The following is a 16,315-nucleotide window of genomic DNA, read 5'->3' as shown; positions in this document are numbered from 1 at the left end:
TGTTTGAAATTCGTTTGATTCCAACCCGCATGACAGCAGTCCAAAAACATTTCTCAGCACGAGAATTTCTTGATGATTTTTTATGAATATTTCCTGACGCAGCAGGCGCCAGGCACCACCAAGAACCATTTCCTGCACTTCCTTGGCTCGGCTTTTTGTCATTATTCACACTGCAGTGATTTCCAAAAAGGGCGAAAGAAAACGAAGATGGCAAAGGAAAACCCAAAGGACAGCCAGAAAAAAAGAAATGAAAAACTTTGATGCTTTGTGGAAAATTCATAAAACTTCCGGTTGGCAGGGTGTGGATGGATGCCAACAGGGAGGGGGGCAGGCATGGGCTGTGCAAACAAGAAAATGGCGCATTTTAAAGCCTCGAAAAACGGCAGCAGCAGCAGGCAGCAGCAGGAGAAGGAAAAACAAAGTCCAAGGAAATGTTCCATGTCAAGAAATGTTTCAAAGTTGCCGCCATTTTCTCGGTGTCTCCCTGGGCCTTCCTTGAGGGGGTGTTGTGTCTCTCTGTGTGTGTGTGTGTGTGTGTGTGTGTGTGTGTGTGCTTATTCCACCCCCGCTTGGAGCTTCTTGTTTTCTTTTCTTGTTTTTTTTTCGCGTGCTGTGTGAGGGTTGAAAGCAAAAATAAACAAAAATCAAAGTTGCAAATAAGAAAGAAGAAACTACAAAGTAAGTTAGCATAAAATAAAAAAAGTTTAGCGGCGCCTTGTTTTTCGGAAGTTTTAACAACTCAAGCGAGGGGCGGAGGAGGGAGCTGCGCTGGCATACTTAGCCCAAAAGCCACCCCACACAGACGGATGGACAAAAGATTCTGTCGAGCACTTTTCGTGCAACAAAAGCCGGAAACAGTCGGCAACAAAAAGAAAGGAGAGAAGAGCAGAGCAGAGCAGAGCAGAAAAAGCTAAAGAAAAACTCAGTCAACATCCTCTCAAGTGCTTCCTTCGCTGACTCGTCCTCCTGCCACTCGAGGCAGCTCCCTTCTACTCCTCAGGCAGCTACTTCTCAGCATGCAGCCAGCGATGTGGCCGCTCAGCCAAGCGCAAGGACAACGACGCTGGGGCACAGCGTGGCTGCTCCCTCACCTTGCTCATGCTGATCACGTCTATTTATTGTGCACATAATATGGCAGCAGCAGCAGCTGGAGGAGCTGGAGCTGCTGCTCCAAGTGAAGCTCAGCTTCCATTCCACTGCCGACTGCCTCCTCCGGGGGCTACGTGCGACGCATGCATCGCTGGACACGCTGCCTGCTTGGGGGACTGCTTGCTCCTCCCTCTCTTTGGGTCTCTCTTTTTTTTTATTTTCTATTCCTATTGCTCTCCTCCACGGAAAATTCAATTATCGAATGCGAATTGTTCGCTTCTCTCTTCTCTCTTCTCTTTCTGTTCTTTTCTCTTTCCTTTTGTGCTTTTTTTTGCGTTTCCGCTTCGCATGATTTTTTGTTTCAGCCAAAAGCAGCACCGCATCCCAAGACGAACTTTCAGCGTATCAGCATTTATTTGCTGTTGATTTATGCAGCGAACAGGGTACCCAGCAGCAGCAGCAGCAGCAGCAGCAGCACACACACCACACCCATAAAGCCTCCTGGCCCTAACCACCCACTCTGCTCATTCAGTCAAACAATCGCCTGCCTGCCTGCCTGCCTGACTGCCGCCTGCCTGTCGACATTCAGAACGTTGTTGAATATTTGCCAAGTATGCTGATTGAATTTTTTCCAGTTGACTAAATGATATCAAGGATATTTGCCAGACCAGCGCAATGACAGCAGCTCCTGGAAGACAGTCAGACAGACAGCGAGTGTCTTTAAGCAACTTTTGTATACATTTTTACCTTTGGGACCACACTGATTAGATATGGCCAGAGGGCCAGGCAGCGGTTTGAATATTGCTTAAACATAAATATCCAAGGGCCGAAAAGTATTGCTAAATATTGCCCTGCTCTATGCGGGGGGAGTCATATTAATTCTCATATTTTATAACATTTAATTAGACAGTCAAAACCCCGCCCATGGCTGACATCTAGCAGCTGCCTTTAGTCGTGGCTCAGGCTAATGTTTGCTGTAGACACCCACAAGTACGAGTGGAGTAGCTGCAGCCGGCTAAACCTCCATTTAGCAGCCTCCATTTAGGAGCAGCAGCATCTGCTCTGCTCCAAACCATTTAAGCATCGCTGGCATATTGTCAATCTCCAATATTTAGACAGGCAGAGCGGGGCGTACCATTCGATGACTAGTAATAATCATGTTTGATGAGCGTAAAGCGAGCATGCACTTTGCAAATACTCCAGCACGAATGAGTCCACACATAGCCATGGCCATTGCATTTGGGGCGTAATTAACACTCGTGTGCGGTGTCTGCTCTGATGCTGCCGATCTATTTGAATCCTTTGGATGCCCTGCAATAATTAATATGCCCAACGTGCGGCACTAGCCAGCAGGGGGGAGGCAGGAGTGGCGTCAGTGTTGGTGTTGGTGGCATAAAAGGCGTTAAATTGACACAATTGAACACCCCCTTGGGACTTGAGTGTGCTGTGTGCTGTTAAATCGGAAATGCCAACATCTTCATCATCATCGCAGGGCCAAAAACTGGCATGACAAGGAGGGCCACAAAAATGCGCGACAAAAGCCAACGCGAATCGATGGTTCGCTGTCTGTTTGTGTGGCATGCAGCGGCTGCCTCGCTCTTTCGGTTGTGTTTGGCCTATGCAAATATGTGCGACAATTGATATTTTGGGTAAACATGCGAAATGCGAAATGCGAATTGCGAATTGCGAATGGCGAAAACGTGACAAAGCTTCCTGCCTCGCTGCAGCATTGAGAGGTGTCAAATGTTTAGCCAAATTATGGAAAATGATAGGGGGCATGGGGAGCGCAAAAAGTAATGCCTAGTTTTACAGACTACTTGTAATTGCCACACATGTCTCAGGCACTCACTCCACGACCCACCTCAAGAATTGCTGGAAACAGCCTCGCAGCTCCGACTGTCAAAACAGGCAAACAAATTGAGCAAATAAGTCGCGGAAATGTTATTTATGTTCGTAAGATTTTCTGTGATTAAATCTGCGTTCCCCTCCTTCGTCCTTCGACTCTGTCCTGCACTGACAAGAGCCTGCCGCAGCTAGCTCCAAATGTGTCAGCATTCGGTTGCATATTAATGGCCTGGAGGTGTGCATGCCAATTGTCATGCGCTGAAATGCTTGTTAACAAAAACGACGATTGCCTTTGCTTCGATCTGCCCCACTCCTGCCTGGATTTCGTTTCCTTTCCTTTTCTTTTTTTAATCAAAAAACAGTCGACGTTCGTCGACGGTGCACTCCTCCCCCGTGGCAATAACGCCACACATTTGTAATGTTGCTTCTGTTTTTATGCTGAAACGAGAAGCCACCAGAGGCAGGCAGTCCACTCCAACCCAGAGAGGGTCATCCTCCTGCAGTTGTTCCAACTCTTAGATGCATTTTACAAGTTACTTTAAGGCAATCAATTTGTAGTCGTAAGAGTGCCGAGGCGAGGGCATGGAGGCTTGGAAAAACCAATCAAAAGAGCGTTGCGAACGCAAATTGAACGGCAAATGGTTGCAAGATGATATTTCAATACACTCAACTCACCTGCAAAAGTGGCCACTGCCCCCGTGCTCCCAGCCCCTTGCCCCCCCTTATCCACTCCTCTGTTATCCCTTGGCCATAAATTATCGCCGGGGCGACGCCTGCGCGTAGTTTTCTTACTTTTTTGCAGTTATGATTATCGCGCCAAGCGTTCGGTTCGGCTTGGGTTCTGAAAGTTCTGCCAAGTTCTGCAAGCTCTTTGTGTGCAAACAAATGTAAAAAATTTTTAATTGACTTTTGGATTTTTGCTGTAGTTGTTGTTCCTGTTGCGCCACCGCCAGTTGCACTTTTATGGCCCCTCGCGTGCATGGCAGCTTAAAAGTTAATAAAACACGCCCAATGATAACAAGCCACAACCAAGCCAAGGCGCATATTTTGCCCCTGAGGTCTTCATCATTCCAAGCCCCAGACCAGGCCAACATTGTGAGCAGCGCTTCGATCTGGAGTCCACATCCTCACCAGCAAACGGCAGGCAGGCAGGCAGGCAGGCAGGCAGGCAGCCTCCGCTCGAAGCTCGTAGAAAAACAATCAATTAAGGGCCACAAGTAGCGCTGGCCGAAGCTGCAGCGGGAGCGCCATCGTGAAAGGAGTCTACGGTAGAGGATCACCAAGATGATGATGATGATGATGATGATGATGATGATGATGATGAGGATTGCCCAGTGGCAACGACACGACTTTGATTCCCTGTGCTTGCCGACGACTGGCGACTGCAGCTCTCCATGACGGGGAGTTTTATGAGCTGCTTTGGCAAAATTTATGTTACATTTTTATAGTTCAGTGTAAATTGACTTTTAAAATGCAAAAATTTATCATAGCAACGAGCAGTAACGGGGGAGGGGCAGGGAACGCTGAAGCGAGCGCCAAGTTTAATTGCTTTCTTAGTGCCGCGATATGGCAACGCTGCAGCTTTTGGGCCACGGCAAAAAGCTCTTCAAAGCGGCATTCGCTCGCGCGATAAAAATCAACCCCCAAAAAACTCACCAAAATGTGTGGCTGAAGCTTATCTTGAGTCGCGCGCACAAAAGCTCTCACCGCTCCCCCCGCCACCCATCAAACACACAGCTAAAGTCAAACAAAATACAGGCCAGACCTTGGCAGAGTCGCGTCGCGTTTTTCTGCTGCAATTTGAGCCACGAGGGGGGGAGGGGCAAAGCTTTTCGCTTGCGTGGGTGTGGATGGGTGCCCCAATTTAACCTCCAACAAGCAGCAAGCAAGACAACAAACCAAATAAAACCCCACAATTGCATGACAAAACGAAACAGCCGCGGAAGAAGACCACTTGCGACGCATTTTGCTGCAAAGAAAAATCCATAAATTGATTGCGGAAAGGAGGAAATGCTGCTCGCCACGGGAAAACTGAGTGGCTGCTGCCGTCGCTTTTGGGACTTTCTCATGGCGCCGCTAACACCCAGGAATCTAAGGACCACAGCGATGCTGACGAGCATATTTCAATTGGTGAGTGTGGAAGGATAAAGGGAGAACGAACCCTCCTTTCCTTACATAACAATGAATTAATAACGGGGGCCCAGCGCACAGATCCGTTGCCATCACGGACCTTTGACGAGGTGCAGCTGTCTTGGCCCCACATACAAAAATTGAGCCTCGGATATGCAAAGCCATACCCCACTGGGCACATAGGGATTGATCCATCCAAAAGGTGCGAGCTCGCACCCTGCCAAACCCCAAGGGGTGGCAAAGGCTGGTCCCAGGGCGCAGTGCGACTCGGCTTGCCAATCTATCAGATTCGCAGTCCTGACTCGGATACCCTTTTTGAAGCAACAGCGCCAGAGAGCGGCAAGTCCAAAGAGGCACAGACAAAACCAGTTGGGAATTTCAGCGCGCACAAAAGATCGCTGCTGGAAGCTTTTTCTAATGTTTCCCCCTGCCTGCCTCTCCCCCTTAGCTCGTTTCCCATTGCATTCTGTTCTTTATGCTGCTCTGCCTGGCACATGCGGAGCAGATTCATCGCTTGCTGGAGCTGGATATACTGGATCAAAAGGATAATGGCTTCTACACCATGGCACCTTTTCACAATGATCTCAGACTGCGTTCGGCAGCCCAACTATCCGATGCCATGGAGAACTTCCTGTACGTCATGGTGGGTGTCTCCTCGGTCTACGCGCTGTGTGCCATCTCCCTGTTCTTTGGCGTTTACAAGAGTCGACCGGGTCTGATTGTGCCCTGGCTGCTGGCTGAGTTTCTGTGCATTGTGGGCATCGGTGTGATGATCTTTATGCTCCGGGATACCAAGCTGACAATGGTCTTTTGCGGCAATGTGCCTTACTGTGAGTTAAAGCATAAATGTAATGCATTTAAGCTGACTTTAACGCTCTTTTCTTTTAGTTATTATATGCTATAGCTTGCTCTGCATGGACTGCATCAAGTGGTATTCCATGCACAGTTTCTATCAGAGTTTGCGCACGATCAACAAGCTGCGAGAGATTGCCACTGTGGCCATACCCTGTCCAGCACCAGGAGCGGTAAGCAGAGAGCCTCCACTTATAGCTTACAACTTAATTGTCTATCTTTGGGCCAACAGATTCCCTATCATTTCCGTCGCGAGCACATGTACTTGGGCAGCAATGGCTATAAGCATATACTCACCGAGTCACCCGATGGACAGTGTTAGATCAGAACAGCAAACTCAAAGAAGTTCTCAAACTTGCCCTTAGTTTTGTTTTACTATTTCGGTTTTCAAAAAGTGTGTGTGTGTGATATGAAAGGAGCAAGCAGAGTACTATTTTAGATAGCCAATGGAACGCATCGAGTGGCCTATTTTAACATACACAAAGAGGGAATGTCCATCCAAATCTTCATAAACTATTTCTATGGTTCGTAGTGCTCGGCCGTCGCTCTCTTGCCTACTAAGAACTAAATCCTAATCCTGTGTAGTTTGTGCATGTCGTTACTTAAAACAATTTCAGCACTCTTAAATAAAAGTTAGCAACAAGAAAAATATGTTAAATATTTGGCCCATGGTTTCTGCTCGCACAATTGCTATCCCCTATGCCCTCGGGCATGCTTGGTGCTGGCCGTTGGCTGTGGGGTTGTGCCTGCTGTGGTTGTGGCACGGGAACTGCTCATCAAAGTCATGTCATTGCTCACACTATCCATGAGCAGGTCCACCACGGTCATGTTGCTGCCACCATCGCTGCCATCGCCCTTGTCCGTGGGTATGCTGATTTGGAACTGCAGCAGCACCACCAGATACGTGACCATTGTGGTCAGCAGACCCTTGAACAGACTCCGATTCACATCGAAGAACCCACCGCAGTTGATGGTCGAGGGATTCATTTCGGTGGCGCGTAGGAACATATTGATCTCCGTCTGGGCATCCGAATTCATCCAATTGAGTTCCACCATTAAAAGTTTCTTCTGGAAATTGGTGCGCACATTCACCGAGGCATAGTGCGCCTCATCGCAGATGTAGAAGAGCAAACCAATGTTCCACAGAGCCGTGATGGTCAGTCCAATATCCTTGATGCCAAAACCCTCCGAGAGCTGCGACATCAGGCCATAGATCGATAGAGTAATGATGAAGAAAAGATACAAACTCATAAAGACAAAAGTGTAGCACGTGGCATTGCCCGTGTCCCGAGTGAGTTTGCTCAGACGCAGCCAGAGGACGCGATAGTCAGCGACCATGGCAGCGGGTCCAATGTGCTTGAGCGCCTTCTGGAAACGCTCCGCCAGCAGATGGGCCGTGATGCTCATGGCCTCGCAAATGAGGAACCACCAGGCGCCCAGCATGGCCGTCAGATTGTCCAGAATGCAGTAGGGCACCACCTGGTTGATGTTCAAGTCGGACATGGTTATGTGGGTGATGACCACCGAGAGCACTGAGAGAATGGGCAGCACAATGGCAATGTACAGCGCCTTCTGGCGCAGACGCAGCGGCAGGCTGTGCCCCGAGATCTGATAGTAGAGCACCTCAAAGTCATCCCAGTCATTGAAGAGATTGGCAATCTTCCGCGCCTCCCACCACAGTATGGGTATAATCATAATGGGCAGAATGTTGACCAGAAACAGATACGCAATCACCGCCTCCTCGAAGGGTCCGCTCAGGGAGCGCACAATGTGAATGCGATTGTTGGCCACATAACCAACATAGCACTGGGGTGGGGGAGAGGGAAATCTATTAGCCATTGAATCATAGAATAGTTTGGGCACCTCACCGCCAGCAGCATGAAGAAAACCACCGAGTAAACAAACGATGCCGAACTCATTTCGAACTTGGCACGGGCCGGACCACGTCGCACAATGGGCAGGACACCAATAACGCGCAGAAACCAATTCACAGGCGCAATGTTTCTATAGAAAACGCTCTAAAAGGAACGAAAGCACTTTCTTTAATCAACCCACTCAAGTCAAAGATGTGCACTCACTGGCGTAAATTCGGGATTATTGGAGCCCGTGCTGTCGGAGCTCTTTTTCCTTTCGCTGGGTGGCGGCTGGTAGTCGGCATCCAGACGCTCTGCCAGCCCAATGGAGTACTTGCGTACACCGTAGAGATATGCCTGAGCATTGCCACTGTTGATGGGCTTGGCATTGTGGAATACCGCATCCTTTTTACGTCTGTAATAGTTGGCCATCTTTGAGAAACTGTGTGGAATTTTCTTCTGTCCATGGCCTTTTAGAACCAGACATTGGCATTAACAATGCATTGATGCACGCCCCGTATCGACCACGCCTTGTTTACATGGTTGCTAGAGTTTTAGTTTCCTGTTGATTTGCATTGTTTGTCTTTTGAATGCATTAACCTTAGCCTGATGTCCCAATTTCGGATTTGTGTCAATGGCGCGCGTGCACACCGCACACTTTCCAACACTCCGTCTCGCATCGCTACAACACTCACGATAGCGATAGCGATAGGTTACACTGTGACCGTTTAGGCGCAGGGGAGAATTTCCCTGACCGTGAAATATAAGGTCGTAAGGCATGCAACGCAATAAAAAGAGGTATTTATAAATAGGCAAATTGTTTCTTCAATCGGATTAAATTATTGTATCAGAGTTAAAAGTCTTTGCAAGCAAGTAATTCCAAATAGAACATCAACATCGAGGAATATGATTTAAGGCCACGGTATATTACGGTATATTTTGAAAATGCAAGGGATATTATTGAGGGTTGTGCGGTATATTTTCTAGATAGTTCCGCAGTCACACTGCTGAAGCGATTAAATACCAAAAAAAAAAATAATAAAATAAAAGCTAAAAAGCATTTTAACGAAAAATTAACGTGAACAAAGCTATCAAAATGGTTGACTACAGTAAATGGAAGAACATTGAGGTGAGTGAGAGCTATAATTGCCAATGGAAGCATGTTTACGAGCCGGCGTCTGTTCCGCGTGCACCTTGCAGATTTCTGATGATGAAGACGACACACACCCGAACATTGATACCCCGTCGCTGTTCCGCTGGCGGCACCAGGCGCGTGTGGAGCGCATGGAGGAAATGGACAAGGAGAAGGAGGAGATGAAAAAGAAACGACAAAGCATACAGGCGCGCCTGCTGGACGTCAAGGAGCGCATTGGCAAAAAAGATGGCGATGAAGCCGCCCTCAAGGTGAGTCACTGCCCCCAGAGCCCATAAAACCCGACTTATCTTTGTGTAATCCTGTGCAGAAAGAGCTGGAGAAGATCGAGAACGAGGGCAAGGAACTGGATCGCATCGAGAACGATATTCTGAAGAAGGAGAAGAAAACGCCATGGAACGTGGACACAATCAGCAAGCCCGGCTTCGAGAAGACCGTCATCAATAAGAAGGCCGGTCGCAAGCCCGACGAGAACCTGTCGGAGGAGGAGCGCGAGCAGCGCATGAAACAGTTCGTCAAGGAGAACGAGAAGCTCTGCAAACAGTACGGAATGCTGCGCAAGTACGACGACTCCAAGCGCTTCCTCCAAGAGCATTTGCAGTTGGTGTGCGATGAGACGGCCAACTATCTGGTGATTTGGTCCATCAACCTGGAGATGGAGGAGAAGCACGAGCTGATGGCGCACGTGGCACATCAGTGCATATGCATGCAGTACATCCTCGAGCTGGCCAAGCAGCTGGATGTCGATCCACGCGCCTGTGTTAGTTCGTTCTTCTCAAAGATTCAGTCCTGTCTGCCCGAGTACCGGCAACAGTTTGAGAGCGAGATCAAGGGCTTCAAGGAGCGCATTCAAAAGCGAGCACAGGAAAAAATTGCGGAAGCCGTGGCACAGGCAGAGGAGGAGGACCGCCAAGAGCGCATGGGCCCTGGGGGCTTGGACCCAGCCGATGTCTTTGAATCCCTGCCTGATGTAAGCTGGACTTTAGTGTTTGCCTCTTGCATTTGTTAATCTTTCGCTTTGCAGGAGCTGAAGGCCTGCTTTGAGTCGCGTGACGTGGAGCTGCTGCAAAAGACAATTTCCGCCATGCCCGTGGATGTGGCCAAGCATCATATGAAGCGTTGCGTGGACTCCGGCCTGTGGGTGCCAAATGCTGCCGATATGCCGCAAGGAGCCGACGAGGAGGAGGAAGCTGATGCAGCTGCTGCTGGAACTGCTAGCGGTGCGGAAAAAACCGACGATGCCAAGTCGGAAAGTGCCAAGGAGGAGCCCATCTACACTGGCGTCAGCACTGAGGATGTTGACTGATTGCCTGTGGCAAGACGCAGTTGCATGTTCCATCTTCACTATAAGTCTAATCTTAACGTCCTGTCCTAACCTTATCCCTCGCGCACACACACGCATATGGAATACCCAAATTCATTCATCCAAAGCCTTTCCACGTTGAGTTTTTGTATATAATTTGAATAAAGTCAGCTAAATTCTCAGTAAGCCTTGAGCCGTCAGTCTCCCTGTAAATCCCTCAATCCAAACCCAAATTCAGTTGCAAAATGAATCGTCCAGAGCTGGACTACTATGCGGTGCTCGATGTGCCGCGCAGTGCCACCAAGCAGCAGATTACGCTCGCCTATCGTCGCCTCGCCATACGGCTGTGTCCGCACAGGGACAAGAAGGATGCGCAGGACTTTGTGCCGCTCGCCCAGGAGGGACGACTGACGCATATGTCGCCCATGGCAGAGACCAAGCAGTGGGCCTACGTCAACATGGCCTTTGATGTGCTGGGCAACGATTTGTATCGCGCCATCTACGATCGCTACGGCGAGGCGGGCCTCTTCGAAGGCGTGATGCTGCCCAATGGCTACTTTCCGCCGTATCAATATCACGGAAATCACCTGAAGGTCTACGAAAGCGTCTTTGGCAGCTACTCACCGTACGCGAATGTCATCGATGCCATCACCAATCCACCCAGTCTGTATACTAGCAAGTATCTGGGCGTTGGCGTGCGCAGCAAGGATGCGGACACGGAGAAGATTATTCAGCTCTCTCTGGAGGAGGTGCGCTCGGGCTGTGTGAAGCTGATGCACGTGTGGCGCCAGGAGATTGTCGACGCCAAGGAGTCGCGGCTGGAGAAGCGCAAGCACACGCTCAAGCTGACCATCGCGCCGGGCACCACGGCTGGCACGCGCTTCTGCTTCAAGGAGGAGGGCGATCGCTATCCCGCCACCATTCCCGGCGACATTATCTTCATAGCCGCCGACAAGCCGCACCCAGACTTTGAGCGCCGCAACCACCACGATCTTGTCTATCGCTATGACATTGACTTAAGCCAGGCGCTGACTGGCTTTATTTTCTTCATCTCTACGCTGGACAAGCGCCAGCTGAAGATTGTCATCACGGATGTCGTCCAGCCGGACTATCGCAAGGTGATCCCACTGGAGGGTCTGCCCAAGTGCCGTAATCTGGATGCAGTGACTGCCATCAAAGAAGCCAACAAGGAAGTTGACCAATTCGGAGATCTCATAATTGAGTTTAATTGTGAGTCTAGAATTCCCGCCAAAAAGTAATATTCTTTCATTTTTCTATAATTGCAGATATTTTCCCCACTTATTTGACGCCCACAATGAAGAGCATGACGCGCGAGTTCTTCCGTGAGTTCCACAAGTTGGAAATGGAGCTACAGGAGGAGGAAGCGAGGAACATGCAGTAGGAAGATTGATTGCCCTGCCCATGCCCTGTGCAAAAATGCAGAAATTTCCAGAAGTTTTCAAGTAAAATTTTGAGTTCAAAGACCCCCACACAATATAGTGCTATGCAGGCGTTGCAAATTAAACAATCTTTATTGTTATTAACAAATTCTAGATTATTCGACGGCAAATTGTGTGGCCAATTGCTTTATATGAGAAGTACAGCCAAGCTGGCTGAGATTACGTATGGATAAGTGGGTTTCTGCTTTGTCCGTCTAACCTCGTTTTGCCATTTAGTAGCTAGTTAGTTAGTCATCTTTGTTATTCTTAAATCTAAAATTTCATAACAAATGGCAGCTGAGCGCCAGGGCTGCGGAAAGGTAAACAGTTTATTGGAATCAGTTCATTGAACTACAGTGTCACGAAATTAATCAGCGCACAATGCAAATTTTATTTGCAATTTTTTTTCTTAAAATTAATATTTAAAAATTTAAAAAAATAAGCACATATAAACTAAAGACATAAAGTATCGTAGTAGCTGAAAATGTAGTTTTAAACGCAAATAATCAGAGAACCAGTTCATGGGCCTACACCAGTTCCGTTCATGAGCGACCAATTCAGGTGCAAACGAACAGCACAAAACATAATAAATAGGGCTGCAAAACCACCGATGGTCGTTCCCTCTAGACTTGCATTTTGTGGGATAATTAAAAATCAATTGCAAAAGCAGCGCATAACAAGGCCCATTTAAGCAGAGTGAAATTAATACGAGAACGACGTGGATACACACATTGAGAAGCGAACAGAGACGCACCGTGTGAGGTTTGGGAGCTGCTCCACTTACAATTCGATTGTCGTGCTACGCTACGGACAAAGTGTGCCAACAGCACACGCCCCCCACCTCCATCCGCGAATCGAGACAAAACGGAAGTAGAATACGCTCCAGTGGCTGCAGCAGGCCGCGCCCAAAAGTGGAACAGCGACGACGATGCATCTGAGTGCGGACATTTCCAGCGCCTTGCAGCAAATCGAGGCCGTCAAAAAGGGAATCGACGAGAGCGATGATCCCAAGCTGCAAATGCAAACGGCGGAGAGCCTCACCACCATTCTGGGCATCCTGCAGGACCCTGTCTTCCGCACCATTGTTCATGTGCAGGACTCCCTCTCCGAGCTGAACGCCCAGCTGGGCCAGCACCCGTCCATGCTGCCCAATGACTTCGACATCGATGTGGCTGGCAATCTCGTCCTGAGCCTGAACGGCGGCGAGGTGATGTACGACTTTGACGACCAACAATCCATATCGGCCACCAGATCGCCCAACTCCCACTCGGCGCCCGGCAGCCCGGACAAGTCCACGGGCGAGGAGCAGCGTCCCCAGAGCCAGAACTCCAAGACGGCGACTGGCGCGGATCTGTACGCCACGGACTATGCCCAGATTCAGGCCATTGAGTTGGTCAACGACGGCACGGGCCTGGGCTTTGGCATCATTGGAGCGCGGAGCTCGGGCGTGATTGTCAAGACAATACTGCCGGGCGGCGTGGCGGATAGGGACGGACGCCTGCGCTCTGGCGATCATATCCTTCAAATTGGAGATGTGAACCTGCATGAGATGGTCTCGGAGCAGGTGGCTGCCGTGCTGCGTCAGTCGGGGACGCATGTCCGTCTCGTGGTGGCTCGTCCCATCGAGCAAAATGTGCCAACACCTCAGTATGCCTTAGAGCCGGGCTGTGCGGTCGTACCGACGCGTGTTCTCGTCGATCCTGCCGAGCTGGAGCGTTACCTTATCTCGACCGGATATCCGGAGATCTTTGGTGAGAGCTCCACAGCCTCCACGCCGCAAACAACGACGGAGGACGATCGCTTTGTGTACCGCGGCGAGACGTCAATGCTCATCGATCCCACCATCGAGCTGGAGGAGCTGCTGGCGCTGCCCGAAACGGAAAAGTTGCAGGTGGAACTGAAGAAGGATGCCAACGGCCTGGGCATCACCATTGCCGGCTACGTGTGCGAGAAGGAGGAGCTGTCGGGCATCTTTGTGAAGAGTGTCTCGCCGGGCTCAGCGGCTGATCTGAGTGGACGCATTCGCGTCAACGATCGCATCATCGAGGTGGACGGGCAGTCGCTGCAGGGCTACTCCAACCATCAGGCCGTGGAGCTGCTGAAGAAGTCTGGCCAAGTGGTGAATCTCCGATTGGAGCGGTATCTGCGCGGTCCCAAGTACGAGCAACTGCAACAGGCCATCGCTGCCAACGATCAACTGCCATCCAGTGCCCCAGGCACACCCTCTCGAGCGCCACTGCCCACACCAGCGGTGGCTGCCACCACATCCTCCACTTCGGCCAACACCACGCCCTCCCGCAGCCTGACCAGAGAGCTGGAAGATGAGGCACTGCCAGCGCCGGAGGCTTTTATGACCACGCCACCCTCGACGACGACAATGACTACGACCACGCTGAGCACTTTCGGTGCGGGCAAGCAGCTGGTGGCTGTCAGGGACTCCCTGGATGGCTCCACAAAGATTATACCCACCGATGTGGTGCCTTTAGCTGACAAAATTGAGGTTGGTCTTCCCAAAAATCCCCCGAAGATCTTCTTTACAACCGATTTCCTTTCTCCTGCAGGCGCCGGTGCATGCCAAGAATGGTGCCGTCATCACCCGTCACAAGTACTACACGGATCCGGAGCTCACCGACGAAGCGGAAACGGAAATCATTCGCAAGTGGCAAAAGATTGTTGGAGCCGATGTGGAGGTGATTGTGGCACAAATCAAAAAGTTTGCCGTCGGCGGTCTGGGCATCTCGCTGGAAGGCACCGTCGATGTGGAGGGTGGCAGGGAGGTGCGACCCCATCACTACATACGCTCCATACTGCCCGATGGCCCGGTGGGCGTCAATGCGGTGCTGCGCTCCGGCGATGAGCTGCTGGAGGTCAATGGCGAGCGTTTGCTGGGCATGAATCACCTGGAGGTGGTGGCCATACTGAAGGAGCTGCCGCTGGACGTCCGCATGGTGTGCGGCAGGAATAAGAACACCTCTCTGCTGCCCTTCTCCGATGACACACTGAAGAAGCTGAGCAATAACTTTGAGAATCTTTTGCCTGCCACCGATCGACTGGTGAAGGCCAAGTCCGACGGCAGCTTGGCCACCGCTGGCTCTGTGGCCGACGCTGATTCCGTGGCCGCTGCCGCGAACTCGTTTAACAAGCTGAAATCGCGCTCCCTGGAGCCACTCACGGGGCTGGCCATGTGGTCATCCCAACCGCAAATCATCGAACTTGTCAAAGGGGACCGCGGCCTGGGGTTCTCCATACTGGACTACCAGGATCCGCTCGATCCCAATGACACACTGATTGTCATCCGTTCGCTGGTGCCGGGAGGCGTGGCCCAGCTGGATGGACGTCTCATTCCAGGCGATCGTCTGCTTTTTGTCAATTCCATAAACCTCGAGAACGCCTCACTGGACCAGGCCGTGCAGGCCCTGAAGGGAGCCTCCAAGGGCGTCGTGCGCATCGGTGTGGCCAAACCACTGCCCATGACGGACAACTCGCTGAAGGCGTGCAGCAATGCGAGCACCACCAGCGAGGAGACACTCGAAGCGCAAATGTCACCGCCACCGCAACCGCCAGCACTGCCCACAGTGGCCCCACCAGCGATGCCAGCAGCAACGGCTGCCAAGGGCGTGGAGCCCGACCTAATACCCGACTGGCGCAACTGAGGCGGCGTCGCGGAAGGAGGAGCTACTGCAAATCGATCAAAGACAAGAAAGACAAAGACAAAGGCCCATTTTTGGGTGTTTTAAAATGAATCCCAAAAAATAAGTCTTGCAGGTTATGCGCCGAATATTGTTATTTACCGAAATCAAAATGTTATACATATTATTATATATTAGCACCAAATTGTGTTGACCAGATGCGCCGCCCAGATCTGGTGGCGACATCGTCCACCCCCTTCCCAACCTGCCACAAACAAGCATTCCACAAACTTGCAATATTTTCCCCACTAGTATTAGCGAAATGAAATTTTAACAGAGGTATTTCAACGTGTGTAATGTATGTACTTAATGCTAACAAAAATTAAATAATTGTACCTTCCCCACATGCGCTGAGTATCATCAATCAATCGGGATCCCTTGGAGGTCCTATGGCACCCGGTTCAGCTGCCGCTCAATCTTCAGGTAGGTTCTGCGCGACAACACACGATCCCTGGCATAGCCAATGAGGTAGCTGAGCACGCCCAGCACGAAGCAAGCGGACTCAAACTTGATGAAATTGCGCTGCTCGATGAGGGCCACGCGATCGCAGCTTTTGGTCACAATTTCGCCGCTCTTGCAGCGCAGCACCTCCTTGTAGTGGGTGTGTATGCAAACGCCCAGACTCTTGCTGACTATGTCGAACTCCGAGCAGGGATGGCACTCCTGCAGCACGATGTAGGGCTCGTGGCGCCAGCAGGTCGAGTTGTTTTCGATGAGGAACTGCTGCTCTCGCCTGCGCGGTCCTTCGGCTGCATAGCGGGATTCAATGATGAGCACCAGTATGGTAACGAGTGTGAGGGCGCCCAGGCCCAGTACCATGTGGTATCTCTGGCAGTTTTCGAGCATTTTCGTTATTGTTATTAAAGTTATTGTATGACAAATTGTTTATTTGCAAAAGAGTGCTGTACATGTCAAACGCTCAACTCTAGCCATTTTACAACACTTTTCACGAGAGTTTGACG

The 16,315-nt window shown here is 50.4% G+C and overlaps 6 protein-coding genes and 1 non-coding gene across 7 annotated transcripts; 4 read left to right on the top strand and 3 right to left on the bottom strand.

The window, feature by feature from the left end:
* Positions 1-4,799: 4,799 nt before the first annotated feature.
* On the top strand, positions 4,800-6,565 carry LOC117587298. Its single transcript, XM_034277889.1, has 4 exons — positions 4,800-5,064; positions 5,513-5,894; positions 5,953-6,089; positions 6,149-6,565. The coding sequence occupies exons 1-4, from the start codon at positions 4,945-4,947 to the stop codon at positions 6,236-6,238; spliced, it is 729 nt and encodes a 242-aa protein (XP_034133780.1). The 5' UTR covers positions 4,800-4,944; the 3' UTR covers positions 6,239-6,565.
* Positions 5,130-5,381, bottom strand: LOC117587517. The gene has a single exon (XR_004574067.1). It is a non-coding gene; the product is annotated as a U11 spliceosomal RNA (small nuclear RNA).
* LOC117587292 (gustatory and odorant receptor 63a) lies at positions 6,553-8,419 on the bottom strand. The gene is made up of 3 exons (XM_034277878.1): positions 7,995-8,419; positions 7,785-7,934; positions 6,553-7,722 (listed from the first exon to the last, which is right to left on the bottom strand). The coding sequence occupies exons 1-3, from the start codon at positions 8,199-8,201 to the stop codon at positions 6,607-6,609; spliced, it is 1,473 nt and encodes a 490-aa protein (XP_034133769.1). The 5' UTR covers positions 8,202-8,419; the 3' UTR covers positions 6,553-6,606.
* Positions 8,420-8,747: 328 nt separating this feature from the next.
* Positions 8,748-10,407, top strand: LOC117587294 (hsp90 co-chaperone Cdc37). The gene is made up of 4 exons (XM_034277883.1): positions 8,748-8,898; positions 8,970-9,173; positions 9,233-9,892; positions 9,947-10,407. The coding sequence occupies exons 1-4, from the start codon at positions 8,866-8,868 to the stop codon at positions 10,226-10,228; spliced, it is 1,179 nt and encodes a 392-aa protein (XP_034133774.1). The 5' UTR covers positions 8,748-8,865; the 3' UTR covers positions 10,229-10,407.
* A 27-nt stretch (positions 10,408-10,434) lies between these two features.
* Positions 10,435-11,769, top strand: LOC117587295 (dnaJ homolog subfamily B member 13). Its single transcript, XM_034277884.1, has 2 exons — positions 10,435-11,455; positions 11,512-11,769. The coding sequence occupies exons 1-2, from the start codon at positions 10,471-10,473 to the stop codon at positions 11,625-11,627; spliced, it is 1,101 nt and encodes a 366-aa protein (XP_034133775.1). The 5' UTR covers positions 10,435-10,470; the 3' UTR covers positions 11,628-11,769.
* Positions 11,770-12,453: 684 nt separating this feature from the next.
* Positions 12,454-15,697, top strand: LOC117587290 (patj homolog). Its single transcript, XM_034277877.1, has 2 exons — positions 12,454-14,164; positions 14,226-15,697. The coding sequence occupies exons 1-2, from the start codon at positions 12,593-12,595 to the stop codon at positions 15,315-15,317; spliced, it is 2,664 nt and encodes an 887-aa protein (XP_034133768.1). The 5' UTR covers positions 12,454-12,592; the 3' UTR covers positions 15,318-15,697.
* LOC117587299 (protein JTB) lies at positions 15,431-16,268 on the bottom strand. Its single transcript, XM_034277891.1, has one exon. It carries the CDS (start codon positions 16,197-16,199, stop codon positions 15,741-15,743), a length of 459 nt encoding a protein of 152 aa, XP_034133782.1. The 5' UTR covers positions 16,200-16,268; the 3' UTR covers positions 15,431-15,740.
* Between the last annotated feature and the right edge of the window lie 47 nt (positions 16,269-16,315).

The sequence above is a fragment of the Drosophila guanche genome, unplaced genomic scaffold, assembly GCF_900245975.1.
Source record: "Drosophila guanche unplaced genomic scaffold, DGUA_6, whole genome shotgun sequence".
Taxonomy (NCBI): Eukaryota; Metazoa; Arthropoda; class Insecta; order Diptera; family Drosophilidae; genus Drosophila; species Drosophila guanche.
The sequence above is the reverse complement of the archived record's forward strand: the minus strand, read 5'-3'. Positions and strand labels throughout refer to the sequence as shown.

Excerpts from the sequence above, each read along its gene's own strand:
- LOC117587298 (XM_034277889.1), top strand. The coding sequence starts at position 4,945 with ATGCTGCTCGCCACGGGAAAACTGAGTGGCTGCTGCCGTCGCTTTTGG. Across the intron at positions 5,065-5,512 it reads TGACGAGCATATTTCAATTG|CTCGTTTCCCATTGCATTCT; the intron begins GTGAGTGTGGAA and ends TCTCCCCCTTAG. Across the intron at positions 5,895-5,952 it reads TTGCGGCAATGTGCCTTACT|TTATTATATGCTATAGCTTG; the intron begins GTGAGTTAAAGC and ends CTTTTCTTTTAG.
- LOC117587292 (XM_034277878.1), bottom strand. The coding sequence starts at position 8,201 with ATGGCCAACTATTACAGACGTAAAAAGGATGCGGTATTCCACAATGCC. Across the intron at positions 7,935-7,994 it reads ATAATCCCGAATTTACGCCA|AGCGTTTTCTATAGAAACAT; the intron begins GTGAGTGCACAT and ends CGTTCCTTTTAG. Across the intron at positions 7,723-7,784 it reads TTTTCTTCATGCTGCTGGCG|TGCTATGTTGGTTATGTGGC; the intron begins GTGAGGTGCCCA and ends CCCCCACCCCAG.
- LOC117587294 (XM_034277883.1), top strand. The coding sequence starts at position 8,866 with ATGGTTGACTACAGTAAATGGAAGAACATTGAG. Across the intron at positions 8,899-8,969 it reads GTAAATGGAAGAACATTGAG|ATTTCTGATGATGAAGACGA; the intron begins GTGAGTGAGAGC and ends TGCACCTTGCAG. Across the intron at positions 9,174-9,232 it reads GCGATGAAGCCGCCCTCAAG|AAAGAGCTGGAGAAGATCGA; the intron begins GTGAGTCACTGC and ends AATCCTGTGCAG.
- LOC117587295 (XM_034277884.1), top strand. The coding sequence starts at position 10,471 with ATGAATCGTCCAGAGCTGGACTACTATGCGGTGCTCGATGTGCCGCGC. Across the intron at positions 11,456-11,511 it reads TCTCATAATTGAGTTTAATT|ATATTTTCCCCACTTATTTG; the intron begins GTGAGTCTAGAA and ends CTATAATTGCAG.
- LOC117587290 (XM_034277877.1), top strand. The coding sequence starts at position 12,593 with ATGCATCTGAGTGCGGACATTTCCAGCGCCTTGCAGCAAATCGAGGCC. Across the intron at positions 14,165-14,225 it reads CTTTAGCTGACAAAATTGAG|GCGCCGGTGCATGCCAAGAA; the intron begins GTTGGTCTTCCC and ends TTTCTCCTGCAG.
- LOC117587299 (XM_034277891.1), bottom strand. The coding sequence starts at position 16,199 with ATGCTCGAAAACTGCCAGAGATACCACATGGTACTGGGCCTGGGCGCC.